Source organism: Tinamus guttatus, unplaced genomic scaffold, assembly GCF_059628265.1.
Source record: "Tinamus guttatus ecotype Peru unplaced genomic scaffold, ASM5962826v1 Tinamus_guttatus_pri_ptg000136l, whole genome shotgun sequence".
Classification (NCBI taxonomy): domain Eukaryota; kingdom Metazoa; phylum Chordata; class Aves; order Tinamiformes; family Tinamidae; genus Tinamus; species Tinamus guttatus.
In genome coordinates, this window is record NW_028288670.1 from 1 (window position 1) to 14,517 (window position 14,517).

The following is a 14,517-nucleotide window of genomic DNA, read 5'->3' on the forward strand; positions in this document are numbered from 1 at the left end:
GGAGAATGTGAATATATATGTATTTGCTGCGCTGACTCTCAGGTAAGACTGTACAGGGTATTTTGTACTTGCTCTCTCTTCTCCTGTAAGTGGCAATGTAAGATGAAAAACAATGAAAAATCTAACTCGAGTATATGCAAGAGGAATTCGGCTAACACAGATTTAAACCTAAACTTGTTCAGATGCGAACAATTCTTTTTCATGTTGTAAAAAAGAAAAAAAAAACAGATTTTTGTGCCTCTACAGGTACAATTTGAAGAATGTATTTCTTCAGATTTCACCCTTATTGCTGCTCTATTGGATTATGATAATAAAGCAGTTATAAATTCTCTGACCTTCTATTTTAAGAAATCCACAAGCGTTGCTTTCAATGAGGTTAATTTCACGTTTAACCTGAATGATAACATTTATGATTTAGCAGCTGTATGAAATTATCTTGTATTCTCAGGACTAGATTTTTTGGTCCATCAGGCTTGCATGGGAGCCAATGATTTTCCTGGCTATTAATAAAACTGAGAGGGCAGCCAAGGGACATACTTGAAACCAGTCAGAATCCTGGAGCATAAGTATTACATTAGCATGCTTTCATTTAAATTCATGGCCAGCCTGGTTTTCAGTAAGCTTAGGTATGCAGAAAAGAAAGATTGTGTCAACATGGTTCGTTCTATGTCCTATGTAATATCTTAGAAAAAGCTAGGTAATATATTTTAAGCTTTGTACAGTTTTTCTACTCAAAACTCTAATGTCACTACTTGTGGTAAAAAAAATTACAATCCTTTTGTTTCCTACAAAACAGATAGACATTGATGTCTTTTACACTTAGTTCACCACTTACATACTGTGTAAGACTGAATGATGGCATTGAACACTGCATTCATGCCTATGTTAGACATGTGCTTTAATTTGAGAATATAATTCATATTTAAGGTGATGGTTATGACTGTTAATGATAGTTTTAAAATACTTAGCCCTGTGTATGCTTTAAATAGTTTGGGATTTGCTTGGGAATGCACTTATTGTACATGGCTGATTGATAGAATTCTCTTTGACTTCTGGATCAGCTTGATCAACCTGAATCAAACTGAATTGCAACAAAGATCTGTGTTACAGCTATAATGATAATGCTATTCTTACATGAATACTGCTTTTCTGGTGAGATACACTGCAGTGATGACAGTTTTCATCACCTTGCTTATTATCTTTCTAAAGGATGCTATTCAGTAGTGTGATTAGTGAGTAGAAATCATGCACGGAAGTAAAATCTCAGTTCCACTGAAGCTGTTGGAAAACAAACATTGCTTTCAAAAGATCAATCCAAGAGCTTCCTTTATCTTTCTAAGAGAGATCGTAATTGATTTGACAGGTATATGCCAAAGGACAATGCAAATGAAAAATATCCTGACCCAAAGAATAACCTGTAAAGAGCTTTCCTTACTTGTTTTCTTGGCTTCTGTTTGTAGAGAATCCAGCACAGATTGGGAGAGGCTATGTAGCCATCACAATCCTTGACATCAATGACAATGCCCCTGAGTTTGCCATGGAGTATGAGACAACTGTCTGTGAAAATGCTCAGCCTGGTCAGGTATGGATTGATTTTTTTAATGTTTATTTTTATGGGATACACAGTCACTCCTTTTGAAAGCCCGTCAGCTTTAAGATAAAATATAATCAGCTTATGGCAGTAAAAATGACACTTTGATGTGCAGCACAAACAAGAATTCATCAAACTCTAAAATACCCACCATACCGCTGATGAGAAAGCTGCAGACATTGAAATTAGAGGTGCAAGGTAGCATTAAAAGCTCTGGGCTTCCTTGCTGACATAACTGACACATTTTGCTAAACTCATCTAATTTTGAATGATGTTAAGAATACTTACTCCTCCTGATTTTGATGGGAAGTGAGAAATCTCAACTTGTAGATCATCTGAGACCTAAAAGCTTGCTATTTCTGCATACTTGTTCTGTTATGAAGAGGCCCATAAGACCTCACGTTCACTAGGGAGATTTATTCCTACCAAACTCCTATGAGTTTTTTTATTCCCAACACTGCTTCAAAGAAATCCTAGACACAACTAATTGCATCATATGTTGTTTGTCCTCTCATATTTGGACTTTCCTCTTTATTTTTTAAGACTTGAGGACACCTACATCTCGCAATTCTCTTATCTCTCTCCCAGAGAAATAGCGGATGTTTCAATCAAATAAATCCCACGTATTCCCAGGGATGCTGGGCACTTTTGTGCCTTTTCCCAGAATATTGTTTTTTCTGTGGCAGATGATGTTTATTACACATTTCAAGATTCAAGCAGAATTTAAATGCTCAAGAGAAAACACTGACTATAAGCTCATGTTCATGAGAAACACAGAAATAGGAGTGTTCTTATATGGAGGAAAAAAAAATCAAAAAAAGGACAAATGCATGGACTGGAGAAGCTGCATAAAGCACCCTCTTGTAACTGCTTGCTTCCTCCGTGATGAGCCAGAACTTTTAGTTCTTAGTATCTATTCCTTTATGAATTGTAAATAATGGTGAAAAAAATCTTTCAGAGACTGATTATGACAGAATTTTAGAAAATAAAGCTAGAAAAGTAAAAAAAATCAGGAAATGCTAATTAATTAAAATAATTACAAGCCCGAAAAGCATAATCTTGTTTGTTATCGAAGCTTAGAGTACAATGTTGACTGCAGCCATTTATAACTACGAGGGCCATATTATAGCCATCCTGAAGATACACTTCTTCCACTGCTGAGTAGTTTATATTTGACTGCTATGCTGTTTATATTCCACTGCTATGTATTTTGCATTCTGAGTCCTGCTGAATAACAGGACTTAAACCTCTCACAGAGCCTAGAGAGCATTGGTTTGGCCAATTAATTCAGTTGCAGGGCTAGCAGGGAACTAGAGTCTTATTTTGATTTTAATACTATCTGTGTATGGTTAGGAAATTAGAAAATTAGAGTGTATTATGAGTAGGATTTAAGAGTTGGAACTTTGACATTAATATAGGGGTTACCGTGTATGTAGTATGTACATATTTATACTTCTGTCCATTCCAAACACTAAAAACACTATATATCTTAAAACAGGTCATCCAGAAAATCAGTGCAATTGATAAAGATGATCCACCAAATGGCCATCAGTTCTACTTCAGTTTAACAGCAGAGGCAGCAAATAACCACAATTTTACATTGCAGGACAACAAAGGTAAGAATACAAATGTGACAGGACATATGGTTGGGTAAATATTCATTATCAGCACCTTTCATTTTGAAAATGTAGTGGTGGTTATCATCTACATGAACTTTCATTCTGCTAAGCACCTAAATTTAAGTACAATCAGCCTCCAAAGTATTTTTTTCTGTAGATTATCTGTCAAGTGGATAAAGCTGCTGTTTGAATCATCTAAAGCCTTGAGCCAGACAAAGCAGCTTCAAATCCAACTTCCAGAAGTCATTCTTTTAACATTTTTTTTCCTCGTATTTATAGTTTTTTATCTAAATTAGATTTTACCTTGGGGTAATGACTGAAAAATGTCCAAGATTAATGTTTTATTAATATAACACAGAGCATAAAAAATGAGCACATGTTAAAATGAAATTAATGATTTTTTAAAAATTATTCTTTTCAGTAAGTATACCACCTACAGAAAAATACTTTTGAAAGCTGCCTTCAGTATTTACACTGACTTCATAACTTCATATGACTATTTCCCCAAAGACTTATGTAGACTCCCATTGACTTCACATTTCTATTTGTTAAAATATCCTAGAAATAACTTCTAATTAGTGTTCTCATTATTACACTGTATACAGCTGGGCATGTGTCAGCCACTTTAACTATTAGTTGAAGCAAATAAAAAAATAGACACTCTTTCTTAGCTTTCATTGCTTTTTATGTATCACCACGAACCAGTGTTACAAAATCATCCCTATTAATAAATTAAGAAAAATATTCATATGTTAAAGAGCACTCTTTGTATAGACAGAGTTTGAACAATGTTCAGGTTTTAATGCCCCTTCAGTCCCACACAACAATAAAACTAAGTATAAAATATTTACTGCCTTATTCTGCCTACAGTTGGTTACGTATTTAATTTTCTTCCTCTGAGGAACTTAACCGTTACAAGCTAAAGATTATATTGGCAACAATGATCCAAATAAAAATTTTAAAAATTCCTTAGAGTAAGACTCTCTCCAAACCTCAGATATTGCTGCAAGTACTACCAAGTATTTAATGAAAAGACAGTCACTCTTTCAAAAAACTTAAATTTGTGAAGAGTCATGATAAATCCTTCGCAATGCCAGTAAAATCAATGCTGTCATGAAACAAATCAGTAGTTGCCTGTTTTGATATTGTTCTGTTTTATACATATCTCATATTGTGGTGCTAGGTGCAGCAGTGTTTGAATACTTAGACTTGTTAAAGTGCTTATACCTATGCAAGATCATAGATATTATCTGCCTATAAATAGATAGATAGATAGATAGACAGACTGATCGATCTACTGAACAACTGACTGAGCTTTTCTATAAATTCTAGGAGATGTGCCTCCCTACCTTTTAGGAACTATCAATCTACATTGAACACAGAGTTTTGCACAGATTTTCTGCAACATGCCAGGAATCAACTCAGAACAGAAATAAAGAACACACTTTAGCTTGATTATATTAATTGCCTTATTGAATTTGGTGGAATACTTATGTTTATCAATCAGCTTAGACCCAAAAGATACACTGGTGTTCATTTCACACTATAATAAATAATTTAATTCACACTATAATTTTCATGTTGTTCTTAAATAAAGTTACAGCTAAAAAAAGTGTCATTTTTTTTTCTGTTAGCTGCTAGTTTTAGTACTATTTAAAATGCTAATTAAAATATTTTAAAATATGAGTTTATATCAAAATTATATATTCAGTTTTTGGTTAGCTTGACATTTGATGACTGCAGTCAGCACCCATAAGGAAATACCCATTTCTTACTCTAACAACACTGGAATCAAAATTAGAGACTGATCATGTCTTTTTTTTTGAGTAGCTTACTGAAGTTGTCTAACCCTACATTTGTTTGTTTGGTAGGTGTTAATCACATTTCAACTATTTTGTTCTTTCATTATCATGACAGAGAGCAAACCTTTTTATTTTTGTTTTATAGAAAATTACCTGAGATGTGATTATCCACTTTAGAGAAATGGATGGAAATATGTGAGTAAGCCATCCATAGAGGTTATGAGTGTGAATCTCCACAAATTGTTCTCTTTCAGGCTCTTAACTCTCAGCTGAGACTGAAAACAAGTGCATGTCTTTGTTACATGTGCAATTACTTGTATTTGTGGACAAACCAGGTTTTTTTTTTCGCATTCAGAAAAAGCATTTGTTTTCAGAGCTTATTCCTCGTGAATAAGTTCATCATTTCCATTAATACATTACCTAATTTGTGAATAACTGAAACAGATCTTTGGAAATTAGACCTGAAATATAGATACTAAATCTAATCACGGAATGATTTTTTTTTCTTCTTTTCTCTTATAATATTTTCATCTTCAGCTATCCATCTAGATTGTGTAACTGTGAGCATAATTAAAATTTAACAGGCTTCTACAATTTTGAAACAATCCTTAGTGGAAAACAGAAATATTTACGCTATTTGTATGATTAGGAATTTGCTTAATTGAGTATGAATTCACAGCTGATCCTATTTCTGCAATTCAAAAATGTATGAACAGGAAAGTTCATTAAAATAATGTGTTTATAGTCTTTTGAGTGAAAGGTTGTATTATCTATGAACTTGTATTTTAGGCAGACCATGCATTTTACATTTTTATTCATCTGTTTAGATAACACTGCAACAGTGCTAACGAGAAGAAATGGGTTCCGGAGACAGGAACAGTCTGTTTTCTACTTGCCAATATATATTGTGGACAGCGGATCACCTTCACTTAGTAGCACTAATACTCTCACCATCAGAGTCTGTGACTGTGATGCAGATGGCATTGCTCAGACATGCAATGCAGAGGCATACATCTTGCCTGCAGGACTTAGCACTGGAGCCCTCATAGCAATACTGGCTTGTGTCTTGACATTGCTAGGTATGTCTTCTTACTATTACTGTTATTTTTCATTCTATGTACAGCTGCCAAAAAAAAAAAAAAGTGTATCTAGAAACATTTTTTTTCCACAGACCTCAGAGATTTTTTTATACAGGAACAGGTAGCATGCCATCCAGAGCAGCTTTTTGCATCCTGAGCCATAAAGATAAATAAATTAAATAAATAAATGGCATTGTCTGGTAAATTCTGATACTTTTGCTTCCAGTTATATGTATAAACTAATACTAGAAGAAAAATGATCAGTTACCTCAGATGTAACAGCTGAGAGAGACAGTGCAGGTGAAGCAGTGAGCTGCTTCTCTTGTTTAACATAGCAGGTCATTTTCAGGTTACTCATTGTATCATCTGCCTCAGTGTGTGCTCCCTTTAAGAGAGGCAACTCTTTTTAAATATCTTGCGATTTTAAGAAAACGAAAGACATTCAGAAAATGTAACAGATTTAATTTATGGATGATAAACATGTTGTTAGAAAGATCTCGTTATATATGTTCCAGTTCAGAACACAAGGATTTTTTTTGTGTGTTCTTATCTACGAAGAGATAAGAGGGGAGGACAATAGCACCTTTGCATGCTGCTGCTGTTGTGTGCCATGTTAAGTATCAATCTCAGCCCAGCAGAGATGCCTGAACATTACTGCTGTCCAGTAACACCCCATGAAAGTGCTGTTGCTCTTCTGACCCCAGAGCCTTTCTTCTCCTCCCACTCATTTCTAGAAGTAAATTTCTGAGATCAGTTGAATGATTTCATGATCACGAATTTCCCTGAGTGCTCCTTCTCCCCTTTCACTTACCCTCAGTTCCTGAAAGAAATCCTGAAGCTCTCTGTGTAAAAAGAGAGGCTTCAGGCTGCCAGCAATTGGTGCCAGAACTGGGACCAAAGGATGCACTTTTTTATTTTTAATTATTATTTTTACTTTTGTAAGGGTTAACCGGGGAATAAATAAGACAGGGCACAGGCTACAGGACCAAAATATGACTCAAGTTTAATGCGCAGTGCAAATGTATTTGTATTGGAGGAGCTTAACAATATCATTTCACTTCGATTCCTAGTTGCAAAGACAAGGAAGAATAAGATCTGCATAAATAACAGGAATACAGGCATTCTGGCACTAGTATTCTGAATTCTCATCAAGGTCTTATCTTCTTAAAGTTTGTATTCTGTGCTTTGATACTAGTCCTTGCCCTGTACATCCTTTTGTCTAAGAAACAGACATTTGTCTCTACTAAGATTCTGACTCCTTAAGTGGTTTTACTTGATTGTTAATATTTTTACCTAAATAATTGATCAATTTTAATTGAGCAAGAAATTGACATTGATGGTAAGAAGGAAGACTGTTACTAAATTTTATTTATTCACTATAATCAGATATGCGTGTGCAGGGGGTTGGACTAGATGATCTCTAGAAGTCCCTTCCAACCTTAAGGATTCTATGATAGCATATCTAGTGTCTTTTTTTTTTTTTGAAGTAAAATGGTTTTCAAGTATAACACCATTTTAACAAAGCTTTTATCCCTCCTCAAATTGACTGAAATTAAGTTCTAAATTTTATTCCATAAGAAGTCTCAGTACTTTGTTAATTATACAGAAAACCTTCATAATTAGTTACTCTGCAGTGGAGCTGTGTCTTAAAAAAAGTGGGTTTTTTTTGTGTGTTTACAATTTATTCTAAAAAGAACAGATGAAAAAATCGATAATAGTGTATATTGAATTTAGAGTGTGCATAATTTTTAGAGAAGTAAGTAGGAGCTTTTTTAACTCCTCTGAAAATTATACGGTAATTTAATTCAAGGTAATTTGTTTTTCAGTTAGCATTTTTCAAGCAAAACAGTTGTTTCTATAATAAGTGTTTAGAATAATGTATGTACATAAAATCACCCCTCCCCCCAAAAAAAAGAATTTTCACCTGCAGCTAAACCAGTCATTTTTGAGAACATAAAAGTTTTCTTTGTATTGAAACAATGGAAGAAAGACTAGATTGACAAAATCCCATTAATCTGACACTAGATCTTACAAGTTAATAATGCATTGATTAAATTTCAAAATATATATGGAAGTTATTTCTTTGTCAATTGAAAGACAGAATTCATTAATATCATCATAATACCTATAAGAGCCTAATTATATTAGCATACATATTGCTGTGTGACTAGTAAGCAAGAAGCAGCATTTCCATTCCTAAGGATCTTATCCTCAAAATCATTACGATTGAGATAGGATGTGATAATCTAGTATGTGGAGATTTTGCTTTTACATTTAAAAAATTAGTAAATCTATGCTTTACTTAATTTTGGGATATGCAACCTGAACTACTGAAAAAGTGGTTGATTATGCAATGCAGAACTTGTTTGGTAATACATCTCCTAGAATATACAGAAAATTGGAGCCTATGTAGGCCGCTCATTTTGAACATTCAAAGACTGTAGCTCCTTTGAAAAAAAATTAATCCTAACTGATTAAGCAACAGTTATACATGAAGCTTGTTAACTAGGAATTAAGTACAGATTTCCTTAGTCTTGGCTGTAATCCCCAAATCTCTCCTGACTCTAGCAATGGTGAGGTATGAATAAATAGGCTATTAGTGTGCTGCTTACATAGCTGAGGTTCTCCAGCTTTCAGCTTTATGAGTCATGACACACCTAAGGCATAAACCAATGTGCCTATTCACTCACAGCTGATGTAGCTTATTGTTACAGCAAATGCTAGGCTTAGGGGTGTAGCATATATATGATAATGGTCCTGCTTAGGTTTAACTTTTCCCTTCTATGCAGCTCTGCCTGTGGTCTTCCCCTTTCAGTTTCCTCAGGGCTGCAACGACTTCTTTAAAATGATGTAGCAGTTGCCTTGAGTACAAAAAGGATATGTTAAAACAGAGGAATACATCAGGAAGCTGAACTAAATCTTGTTTTGCAGAATCTGTGTTTTTCTGGTTTTGGAAATTTCATAGTAATTTCATAAGACACAGCACAAATAGATGCAAAAGCTGATTATTGCTTTGCCAAAAAATGTTTCCTTAGAAACTGATGTAGGTGACTATATCTAAAGTAACGACCTCAATGTGTACTACACATACACTACACAGACAGATCCCTACAGCTTTTTGATTTTTTTTTCTACTCCGAAAAGCTTAAAATTAGGTTTTCTACATGTTCACCCAGCCACTAATTGCAGCCTTGATAGCTCTTGTGATAAATGTAGGAAGAAAAAACAAACAAACAAACAACAACAACAACAACAACAACAAAAAACACAAAAAAGAGATTTACAGAGAAATAGATAAGCTTTAAAATCATTTGAACTTGTTTTAGACATTAAAACAATTAGGTTTGGGCCTGTGTTCATCTCTGCATTTCTTGGAATGCAGATAAAGCTTTGTTCATTTGGAGGTTAAATATTATTGTCCATAGCTGCTGGAATACTTAGGAATTAATAATCTCATAAAACCACTTAAATGTTTAACCTTTAGACTTTTTTTTTTGTCTTGAAGAAAATTTGAGAGGTACAAGGCATACTATATAAAACATTCATTTTGTCTCAATTTTTATTGCACCTTCAGGCAGATCTGTCTACTAAGCTTCATATTTTTCACTTATTAACAGGTATTTAACTCTCAAAATGAAGTCTGGTAAGAATGAAAGCACTGTAAAAACACATTTACACTTGAGTAAAGGAAATGATTAGCTGCTTATTATATGGCAATAAAAATTGTGACAGTAGATGTTAAAAATAATCTGTTCTGTCAAAGTAATCTAAGCTTAGGTGGAAAATTGTCCTATCGGCAACTTGTCTTTCACTTAAAATATCTTTTATAATAAAGAAACCCATTAAGAGTGAAGAATAGCTGTTGTTTTTATGATGCTAATTTTATGTTTTGTGTTCTATAATTTGCAGATAATTCGTGTTATATTAATATCGAAATATTTTGGATTTGAACAAAAATCCCTTTAAAAGTCAAAATTCTATATTCTCAAACTGGTATTTCAACCAAAGTGCCTCATACTAGTGATTCCTGAATCCAATCAGGAAAAAAAAAGAAATGACGTGCTGATGTTGCAATACTTTACAGTCAAAAAGCATCTGAGGCATCATAAAATATGTTCCTTGAAGCTACCTCCCCTGCCCCCCAAAAAAGAAAAAAAAAAAAAGTGCATGCCTATTTGTCAAAACCTTCAGGAAAATATGAACTTGTTTCAATTAAAAAAAAAAAAAAAGGAAGGATTTTCAGAAGGCCTGCCTGTCTTTAAAATCATCTTATGTTTTAGCCTATTCTAAATAGTATCACAGTATCTAAGGAAGGATGATATAATTTTCAACACATGCAGTATGTAAATGCCTGATTTATTCTAACCAAGTGATTCCTATATTAAATCATGCTTAGTTATGACTAGATTGATACTGATTAAAAAAGATCCTCCATGAAAGAAGAGCTTTTGAGAATGACAGTCATAAAATAAATAATTTATAGAGAATACTTATGAGACTACTTAAGGATAGCTCAAGCTTAATTAGTCTTTTATTTTTTACAATTTGTAGAGCATTCAGTGCTCTAAGTAAAGAATGTAATCCTGAAACATGTAAATCATATAATCACATATTCTTGTGACTAAAAATAAGCATTAAGCCAGAACAGATTTTTTGAATGTAGAAGGACGCTTACTTTTCAATTACTGTTACTTCTACAATAATAGCAAAGCATCATTAACTCAGCAAATGTTATCCAGATGCTACCATATAATATTAATTATTTTTAGGAGGATGAATCATACTGTATCATGCCTCACATATGGGTACAATGTCCATATTACTTATTCCACGTTTTGTGTGTCAGCAATGCTGTTTCTCTATCAAAAGCTTACTTGAAAAAGAGGAGTCTAGAAACAGTTCCTCCTGGTTCCTTTGACTGTCCTTGAAGATTAAAACAAGCTTTCAAGCTGAAAGGAGAAACTTTAAAGATAGAATTTTAAAAATAATTAACTTTCTTAGCACTGGTTGATCTAGTAAGCTCCTACCAATTCTCATCAGACAGTATATAACCCTGCACTGGTTGATGTAGTAAGCTCCACCCCTACCAATTCTCATCAGACAGTATATAACCCTGTAGTACACTCCTTTGCATTTTAAAAGTAAGTAAAGGCTAATATAATGATCAATTTAATCCATGAACTAAAAAAGTCTTATGTTACACGTAGTTTAACAATTCTGAGTTCAACAATCAAGGATGGTATATCTATTTTATAAGAGAATTGCCATCATCTTTAATTCAGTCATTTCCCAAACTGTGATTGTTAAATTCCAGTCAGTTATTTTATGAATGTGTTTTTACTGCTTGGGCTATAGAAAGTTCAAAAAAATATCCTTTTATTTATCCTCCTTTTATTTATTTTTATTTTTTAAAAATTTATTTCATAGCTATGAGATTATAATATTCAGAGTAAACCAATCTTAAAATTTATGTTTAGCAGATAGCACAGGATATAGAATTAGAGATGAAGACTTTAATTCAGAATGGCTTTGGAAACAGATTCTTTAACATCTAGAAAGGTCTCCATTTAAAAGCCATTTTAGAGTCTGCTAGTAATTTCAAATCAAGCAGCATAAATTACCTGCTGTTTCCTTGGGTCTTTATCAGATAAATTAATGAAAGTTTTCAACAGTAGAAGGAATATGTTCTGACTTTAGCATTGCTAAAGCTCTGGTCTTTCTGTGTTCCAGTTCTTGTCTTGCTGATTGTCACCATGAGGCGTCGGAAAAAAGAGCCCCTTATTTTTGATGAAGAGAGAGATATCAGAGAAAACATTGTCAGGTATGATGACGAGGGTGGTGGAGAGGAAGACACAGAGGCTTTTGACATGGCTGCCTTGAGAAACCTCAACATCATCCGAGACACTAAGACCAGAAGGGATGTAACGCCTGAGATTCAGTTCTTGAGCAGACCGTCCTTTAAAAGCATCCCAGACAATGTCATTTTTAGGGAGTTTATCTGGGAGAGACTAAAAGAAGCGGACGTTGACCCCTGCGCCCCTCCGTATGATTCCCTGCAGACATATGCCTTTGAGGGGAATGGCTCCGTGGCGGAGTCACTCAGCTCACTAGATTCCATCAGTTCAAACTCTGACCAGAATTATGATTACCTCAGTGACTGGGGCCCTCGGTTTAAACGACTTGCGGATATGTATGGGACTGGACCAGACTGCTTATACTCATAGCCTTGGAACCTTTCTCTGTAAATGCACTGAAGAAAATACTAAAACAAACAAACACTTTCAACCGTACAGACTGAAGAGTGTTGTACATATTTCTCCATTTTTAACCTTTTAGGTTTTTTTTTGCCTTGGTGAGACATATCTTCATTAGACTTGTCCTAGGGACTGCACTGACCACACAGGATCTGAGCATTTGATGACATTTTTTAAAAAATGAAATGCTCAGTTGCATTCAAATAGATAGCAACCCTCAGGTACCTGCAGAGGCAACTAACTTGCAAGGGTATGTAGTGCACGGTGACCTTCATGAGCCAATGACACTCTGTAGATGTCACAGTACTGCTGTATCTAGAATGCAGTCTCTGGTGTAATAGATAAGTATAAGAAGAAACCAATCAACAAATATAATTTAATACATCAATATATAATATTTATAAATACAACTTCCTAGACAAATTTTCATTACAGTGTTGCATGCAGCTTATTAGGTCAAAAACAAGGAAGATGGATATGAAATGAAAGCAGAGGAGATATTTTAATTGTTCTTGTTTGTTCTTGAAGCTGTTTAATTGCAAGACACTCTAAACTTCTAGATAGTTTTATGAAAAATTATATTTTTTATTATGAAATCCTGCAACATTGGCCACTGACTTACCAAAATTACTTATAAGTCACATAAAAAGAGAAACATGGAAGAATAGTCTTAAGGCTGGAAAGTTTTTTGATGCCCATGTAGGTACAGAAAAAATGTTGCTATCTATTTGTTATTTTTTTATTATCTCTTCTGATTTGTACAGGAGAATTTATCCTTTTTTATTATTATTTGACATGAAGTGTTATATTTATTTCGGAGCTCCAATCTCCGCTAAATTCAGGTCCATTTTACTGCCTCATGGTATTAGACTTGTCAGAATATGCTGATTTTTCTCCGGTCTCAGATAAGCGTAGGAAATGAAGCATGGAAATGGAGAAATTACAGCAAAGCAATTGAGCCCGCCATTCATCTCTCAGAAAGGAGAACAGCTACAAGGACATGAAGTCATTCTTCTGAGCCAGTACAAAGTCTGAGACATTAAATAAAATATTTGTACATTGCATTTTTGGAAAAAAGACTACAGAGGTAGCTGGGAGCGTCTTTAATGCAAGATTTAGTTTTCAAGGTCAAATATCCTATATGCTTCGAAGACTTTAAACAGCCTACTTTCCCCCCTCCCCTTCTCTTTTGCTGCTGATGAATCACAGTAAAAGACTCTTTTAAATTTCTTTCATATGTTAAGCAAAGTAATGCTCTTAACTCCAGTATCCATCTTTAGATCCTGCTGCACATAGATATTTTCCCCAAAGGAGTTCACTACACATGATTTCTACACTGGTCCAGGAGTGCCAAAATAGAAAGACAACTGCTGTAGGTTAAAATACTGTATGATTTTGAGGTAGGATTTCTTAGAATAAAAAAACTTTTTTATGATTCTGACAATATTTATACTTCATCTTTCATGATTTATTATTAGATAATAGGACATATATTAAAGTAACAATAATGTTTTTTGAATATTCTTTCAGATTGTTTTGTTTTAGCTAATCTGTAGATGAGTTCCTAAATCAGACTCTGTTCCTGCAAACTTTATGACTTGATTTGTGTATAATTACTGAGAAGCATGGGTAATTGTTTGCAGGACTGGGCCTATGTCTGTGGATTGAAAGTACGCCATAGAGGATGATGCTCACTCTACAAGTGCTTCTTTCTGAAAAAAAAAAAAAAATTAAAAAATTTGTTCTTTGATGAAAGAACCCATCTTACTGTATAGGTGGTAAAAGGCTGGAATTAGGGAAATCATCATTAAGGCTCTGTAATTTTTGCAACCTAGCATTCTCAGTTAACTATGTGACAGTGGCCTTCAGCTTCAGCAGAGAAAACAAAGTAATTTTAATCATCTGCAACACAGAAATTTAATTTGAGTTACATTTTGGTAGACAATCATTGTCGCATAATTCAGTAGATTTGCTTCTAGTTGTATTAAATATATATATATATATATATGTATAGATATATATATATATGACATATTTTGTAATGGAACTGAAAGATATTGCCCATGACTTTTAGTCACATATGTAAGATTTTCAATAAAAATAAAAAAGAAAATGTATCAAGAGTATGTAGTTCAATGAGAATGAGATGTGTTGCAGGAGTTAAGCAGGTAT

The 14,517-nt window shown here is 33.8% G+C and overlaps 1 protein-coding gene across 1 annotated transcript; it reads left to right on the forward strand.

Moving 5' to 3' along the window:
- Positions 1-1,460: 1,460 nt before the first annotated feature.
- On the forward strand, positions 1,461-12,575 carry LOC148595239 (cadherin-7-like; the record flags this gene model as incomplete). The annotated part of the gene is made up of 4 exons (XM_088521859.1): positions 1,461-1,582; positions 3,090-3,207; positions 5,840-6,091; positions 11,822-12,575. Coding segments are annotated over 4 exons (986 nt in total), but the record flags the coding sequence as incomplete, so codon positions are not given.
- Positions 12,576-14,517: the final 1,942 nt, after the last annotated feature.